The 7,353-nt window shown below is 39.2% G+C and overlaps 1 protein-coding gene across 2 annotated transcripts in view; it reads right to left on the bottom strand.

Moving 5' to 3' along the window:
* Positions 1–6,191: 6,191 nt before the first annotated feature.
* Positions 6,192–7,353, bottom strand: part of lg1h4orf33 (linkage group 1 C4orf33 homolog) — a 5,313-nt gene continuing 4,151 nt past the window's right edge. For both annotated transcript variants that reach the window (XM_024259648.2, XM_024259647.2), the window contains exon 6: positions 6,192–7,047. In XM_024259648.2, the coding sequence (XP_024115416.1) occupies positions 6,951–7,047 (97 nt within the window). In that variant the 3' untranslated portion in view covers positions 6,192–6,950. The remainder of the gene's footprint in view (positions 7,048–7,353) is intronic.

Genomic DNA, 7,353 nt, shown 5'->3' with positions numbered 1-7,353 from the left:
CATTGGCTGCCTGTAGAAAATCAGCACTTCAGCTCACAGAAAAGGTTCTGAAAGACCGACCTCCAGCAGGTCTTGAAGATCTCATAAGTTGTTATTTTCCCAACTGTTCACTTTGCTCTCCAGCTGCAGGCTCCGTTGTTGCCTCTGCAGTTTCTGACAGTAACAAAGGGGAGCAAACCGTCCTCTCTCAGTCCTCTGGTGTTTCTGGGAGGCAGACTTCCTCCAAGGTCTGACTTCTTTTGATAACGCTTCAAATTTAAGTTAGTTTGATGACCCTGGGCCATGCCTTCGGTTATCACAGGCCTGAACTTCTTGGGTCCTCCTAGAGGCCAGAACACATTTGTATCTTGCAGACGTCCTCTTCTCACTCTTACCTCTTTTCCATAAGCAGGTAATCCTTGCTTCTTTTGTCTTCCTCATATTCCTGATCTCAGCATCTGAAGAAGGTTCTTATTTCATTTAGAGAATCTGAACGACATTCTTATCAGCATTTTTAAGCACTGTGGCCTCTTTGGTCTGACCAAATAATTTGTGAAATTGTTTTCTGAAGCATTGCCAAAGTTTTCTAGTGTGAAAACCTGTCAACCATACTTATTCTTAGTTCTGTTCAGTGCAGCACAATAGGTTTTATGTAACACTAGCATTCGTTGGAGAGGCTAGCTCTCCATGTTTGTGTGGCTGCCTCTCTGTGTTTTTGTAGCTAGCACTCTGTCTTTATGTGGCTAGCTCTCTATGTATGTGTGGCTGGCGTTCCGTGTCCATGTGGCTATCGCTCAATGTTTGAGTGGCTAGCACTTCGTGTTTGTGTGCTTGTGCTCTTTGTTTGTGTGGCTAGTTCTCCGTCACTATGCGGCTAGCAATCAGTGTGTGAGGTTAGATATGCTCCTCCTCAGAGGAGCATTTTTGGGGCGGAAGAAGTTTTATTTTGAGTAGGGGGTGCTACGCGTGTGGCTGAATTTGGTTTTGCTTTTTTGTTTTATGTTTTATTCTGTGTTTTGTGTACTTTATTTCTGTCAGAGTGGGACTTCTCTGTGTTTTTGAATTTTCGTGTGCATGTCTTTGTTGATTTCTTTCAGGTGCGGTGCTTGAAGGGTGTGGCTCCCATTGGTCCCATTGGTTTTGCTTAGTCCCCCTCCATGTTGTTTAGTATTTGGTGTTCTTAATTTAAGTGAAGCTGTAGGGGTGAACTGACATATTCTTTAGAACACATTTTCTACTGTTTTTGTTAGACTAGACAGGTGAGAGGTTTTTTTTTCTCTTCTCTTTCATTTACAGATAAAATGTCTTCTGACTCCAATAGGTTGGGCTTTTTTTGTTATTTTGGCCTTGGTTAACCCTGAAGCCTTTTGCTTCACATTTCAGTTATTGTTTGTTTTTCTTGTAAATAAATGTGTTATTTTTTTATGGAGATCTTTTTTTTGTGTGTGGTTTTGTTACACATTTTTCTTAGTTCACTTTTATGTTATGCCCCAGATCCCCTTAGACCACATGTGTCAAAGTCAAGGGCCCGATGTTATCTTCCACCAATTTCTAACTTGTATAATTTTGACAAAATATATTTTTAAGGTTGAAGGTTGAAGTTGATTTATTCTAGAATAACATTCCTGCATTGTTATTATTCATAATTCTGTTAAAAAGTTAAGGTTTTATAGTTTTAAGAAGGGGTATTCCGCTAGCTTTTTGGACTAGGATTTCTATGATCTTTTTAGGCTGTTTTGGAGTTTAGCAAATATTCAGCTACATGCTAGCTCTTTACTAATTTAGGCTTTTTGTAAGTGTTTTACACTGTTTTGGAGTTTAGCTAATATTTCCACGCTAGCTGTTATGGCTCATTTAGGCTTTTTTTCATGCTATTTTGAAGTTTGGCTATTTTTTCAGCAACATGCTAGCTGTTTTGGCTAACCTAAGTTGTTTTTGTAGGCTAATTCGGCATTTAGCTAATATTTTAGCTGGCTATCAGCTTCAGCATTTTTAACTATCAATTTCAGCATCTTCAGCTGCCAAATTCATCTTACAGCATTCACACTAGCATTATTGCAGGGAATGCTAAATGTGTAGTTCATAATGATGTTAAAAAGTTACGGTTTTAAAAAATTTAGTTTTAGTGTTCAATAAATGTTTATCCTGTTCAGTCCGCGACTTAAGGTGTGTTTTGGATTTTGGGCCCTTGTGCGATTGAGTTTGACACCCCAGCCCAAGACCAAAAAGAGGCGTGACAGCATATATTTGCCCCATTTGAGGGAAACAAAACTCCTTTTTTGGGGCTTTCTTTGTCTAATTGTGTGATTTTGTTTTTGTATAAATGTAGTATCACACTGATATGATGTTCTCCTGTTAAAAGTTAATTGGGTCTGCAACTGCAGCTTTGGCATGAGGCTCATTCATGTGTTGGGTGATATTGTGTAATGGAGGTCAGTCAAACAAGCATTGTGTATCGCACAATCCCAACGCAATCTTTTTCTACTCTTGCTGATGGCTTGCTAGGGTTAGGAATAGTTATGGTGTTGTTTCGGTTTTCATTATGAATTTTTTATTTGGGGCTCAAACTCAGCATCTCTAAAACAAAGACATTACACTTGTCATTTTTTCATCCTCTTGTCCTCTTTAAGTTGTGTAATCGGCCCTTTATCCCTCGCTTTCTATTTTTCATCACAGCTTTATCCTCATTCGCAGCCTCAAACGCTGTAAACTCGTGGAAATGAGATCCACGTCTCTGTGAGAGAAAAGAAATGAAGGAACGAGGTCTGCGGTTATCACCAGAAACTTTCTGACATGGCAAATCAAGCCCTGAGCTAATGTTGAATGTTTTAGAGCGAGCTGGTCTCTTTTTCTTTCTGAGTGAGGGGGGGTTGAGGCGCGCTCGTGTTTGCATGTCTGCCGGGGCTTTGGAGGTAGAGGAGAAGCATCTCGTCTGCTCCCATCCCTTCACACTAATTAGAGAGAGCCGGCTTTAAATCTTAGCAGGGAGATGAGGCGGGGGGGTGGGGGTGGGTCCTCAGGCTGTGCTCAGGTGGGTGTGTGTAGTCATCATTCATCAAAGATTTTAGCAAGATCCTGTGTTTTGTCTGAATGTGACCAGAAACACAAGTTTAGGTCACATTTTATTAGAAGAAGACATGCTGCTGGAATACAGCGTGACACCCCCTGCATGTGTGTGTCTGTGTGTGTGTGTGGGGGGGGGGATTCTGCAGACTGTGGTGGCAAGGCACCTCAGGCAATGATAAGGAGGGGGCTTAAGCGGCCAGCTCTCTAGACCTAATCACAGCACCTATTTCAAAGGCGAGAATGCCAATTAAAGCTGATAGGGCTCAATATGAGCTTTCAGGCTGCCACAGCGGAGAGCAACACAGCCAACGTGAAAATCAATCACCCCCCCAACCGCCCCCTGGTCTGGAGGAGCAGTTTGCTGCTCGGTGATACCAACAGAGCTTCAGATAAATACGCTGGCTCCATTAGGATGTGTAGCAGAGTAAAGGCGAGGCTCACAGAGCCACCGACAGAAGACACAGATTTGAGTCCCCCCCCCCAAAAGCCGCGGTCTCTGCTCGGTGTGCTGAGAATCCACAGGGCTGTGATCTCCACTTCTTCTAAAGGGAGGTGGAAAAGCAAGCCAACCAGCCTCCTGGTTCTGCGGGGGGAGAATGAAGTCATCACTCAATTCCAAACGCAACTTTTCACATCTATGAAGATGAAAAATAGATAATTATTTTAACAGCAAACTGAGAGAGGATCCAAACCTCCAAGTATTTCAGGGTGTCTACAGATTTACCACGAATGTAACGATTCATATTAACAACGATTTGATTTATAACATACTTTTGGTTGCTGATCTAATAGTCAATATTGGTTCATTTTGAAAGATCTTGGATCAGATTCTCTGATCTAACATGGATCCAGAACATCTTCATCCAAAACTTCCACCAGTGTGTCTCAACCTAGGGCTGGGTTGATAAAATCTATTGATCGATTTGAATCGATTTAAGCTTAACAGATCAATAATCGATTAATAAAAATATAAACCGAGTTAGCACATAAAACTAAAGTCTCCTAGTTTGATGCCAACTTATAATGGAATTTCCCATAGGACGGCTAATGCTAACGCTTGATTTACCTAAACATATATTGCTGACTAAATAAAGATCCTTAGAAACTCACAGGTATAAATTTCACAAACTCTTTTAAAGAAATATTTTTAAAGGAACTATTTGTCATCTAAAACACATTTTTTTCCCTCATACTTTCTTCTACTGGTGTAATGCTATAGCACTATCACCACCTAGTGGCCAAACTGAAACGTCCTCCAGGAGAAGCAGAACAATGTTTACAATGTTAATGATCTGAACATTTTAGTTAGAACTTCTCCTTTAGAGAAACCATGTAACACTGGATGATATTAACAATCTCATTATTTCACTGATACATTTACAGTATGTGAACTGGATCAACTCAAAATTAAACTGAATTGAGTGGATCGAAAGAATCAGAATCGAATCGATCCAGGCTCGTGGGAATAGAATCGAATCGTTTCTGGAAATTATAATCAATACTCAGCCCTAACTCAACCTACGTCCGAATTCCCCGCTAATCACCATATAGTGCGTTCAATATTTTCTAGTGTTGTCTGAATCTACTAATTCCAAAATTGAGTGCGCTAGAAATGTCCTACAAGTCTTTGCAAAAAACAAGTGTGCATTAATGCCCACTAGATTAGTGAATATAGACCACAATGCATTGCGGTCGAACAATTTCTAACAAAAAACATGTTTAAATGTATTTTTTAAATAAACCATCCAAATTGTCACCATCAGAGCTCAGTGGAGTCATAAATAAAATGCTCGTATTGATTTGATTATGAATTTGTGAAATTGGTGACGTCATATTAGAAAAAACGTTTAGTAAAACTAAAGAAAAGTAGTGAATTACCTTTAAAATCCAGGGCTCTGTAGTCCCACACTATATATTTTTTTATTAGTTAGGGGTTGGGGGGGGATTTTGGGCACAACCTCAGAGATAAATATCTGGTACTGAACAGTGCAGGTGAAGTTCACAAGATTCTTGTATTTCTTCAAGATAATAAATTAAATATGTGTACAAACAAACAAGTAAACAAGAATGAATGTCAAATCCATTCAGGTTTTCATTTGATAAAGTTCAGTCCACTGTTGTTTTTCCACATCAGAACAATCATTATTAGAACTTTCACACTGTATGGTCACATGACTTTGATCAATCCAAAGTGTTTCCACGCATTGGACAGGAATGATGGTTGATCATTTTCTGCTCCATCATGTGTGTTGTGGTATTTTCCAATATCAATTATGATTGATGTCACTGTGTGAATGCTGTGGAACATTCACACAATGGTCTTTCATTTTTCTTTTTGGACGTCCATAGCTCCTCAACCCCCTTCACTTCAGCTCATTCAGCTATCAAAATATTCAGCTTTTTTAGTAGATTGGTGCTCGGAAGTTTCAGCTTGATAACTTTTTAAACTATTCAACCTACTAACACTTTTTTAACTCCATTGAAAATGGCTTACAGGGTGTCACAGACATGTCCAGTCTTCCAAACGCAGTCTACAGGTCCTCTAGGTCTGTACAAGGTTTTTATTTCCCACTGTGTGCTGTAAATCCATTTCAGATTCACCTAATTACACTCGTCTGACCTGAATTCAGTTTGCATGAGTTGATTTAAGCAAATTAGCAATAAAGATTTGTATCAGTGTCACCTTTTTTGAGTTAACTAACATCTTTATGCTTTTTTTTGTTTTTAGAATATTTGATATTACTCTGTAATATTAGTATTATGCTTGCTCGTTTGGCTAATTTGAAATCTACTGTGGATTTTTATAATTTGGCATTGAGCTAACTTGTAGCAACACACCCACTCTGTTGACTAATTTGGCATTTTCTGAGATTTTTTAGGACATTTTTTATCCATTTTTTTTAGCAAGACGTTCAACAAAGATGTTCATCGATCTATTTGTCTGTAAGCGGATGCATCAGAATGGAGCGGATCAGAGTGTTTTCTTCATCCGTTCCTGTTTCACAACCATTAGAATTAAGAAATTGTCAGAAATGCAATTTTAACTTCATTTTCTAAATGTCCTCCATAAAAAAAAAAAAAAAAAAAAAACTACAAGAACTTTTCTTTAGTGACACGCAGTCACACGAAAAAAAAATTAAGAGCCATTCACCAGAATTTAAGACAATTTATTGCTTTTATAAGTTCAAAAAATTCAAGACCTTATAAGACTTATTTAAGGATCTGTCTGTATTGTGCTTAATTCCTTACAATCACAGTAAAACTGACAAGGAAAATCAACAGTAAAATATCATTCACATACAACTTTCATTTTAAATTCAATTTAATACAAACGGAAAATAAAAAAAATATTTAAAATGTTTAAGCAGTGAGACATGATTTGCTGCTTATACGTGTGAATGTCATAGGAATAAAATCACAAAGCAGAATCTCTGGACAGAAACTGAGTGGAATCATCAAAGCAGAAAGGAGCTTTGGACAGATTATTTCATAGTGTGGATCTACGAGAAAGGGAGGAGTTATTGCAAAAACGATTTTACATGAGCTGCTTGTGCGAGTGTTTTTGTTGAATCGGGCTAAAGAATCAAAGGAAACGTCTGAACCGAGCAGGAGGGGAGCTGAATGTCAAACGGAGCTTGCGAGCCCGTCAGCGCTGCAGGCCACACTTTGCTCGGGCCGGCGGAGCTGATGTCCAGCAGCATGTGATGTGTGTATCTGATGTGAGTGACAGACAGATGACACCTTTCCTGTCATCTCGTTTCGCATGACTGATTCCTGAAGACAGCGGCTCTCTGCTTTCTGTCAAAAGGCTTTGCCCCGCTGCTGCTGCGGTGAGTTTGCATCTATGAGTGAAAAGAAAACACGAAAGGAGAGAAAGAAGCAGCGTTTGTTGTTGTTTTGAAAGCTCATGGCTTTCCCAGCCACAGATCGGATTCTGGCTGGATCCAATCCTCTCCCATAATGCTCTGCAGGCGGAAGTCTTGGAAATACTCCAGACGGTGGCTACAGGGACAGACAGAAAACTGTTAGACATGAGCCAGGGAACATTTCTGCACATCTAAGCTGTTGGTAAACTTTCCCAAGATCTGCAGAAAAAGTTTGTGATGTGGACGTATTTATCACTGAGATAGAGAAACAACGGCTAAAAAGTAAAAAAAACTTTAAAAATAATTTCAAATCAAATCAATTTGTAAAGCACTTTTCCAAAAGTCATGTCACTCAAAGTGCTTTACATAAAAACTAAGGCTGTGAACATCAACGCGTTAACGCACGCGATTCATCAGAAACACCTACAGAAACACTACGCCT

The sequence above is a fragment of the Oryzias melastigma genome, linkage group LG1, assembly GCF_002922805.2.
Source record: "Oryzias melastigma strain HK-1 linkage group LG1, ASM292280v2, whole genome shotgun sequence".
Taxonomy (NCBI): Eukaryota; Metazoa; Chordata; class Actinopteri; order Beloniformes; family Adrianichthyidae; genus Oryzias; species Oryzias melastigma.
The sequence above is the reverse complement of the archived record's forward strand: the minus strand, read 5'-3'. Positions and strand labels throughout refer to the sequence as shown.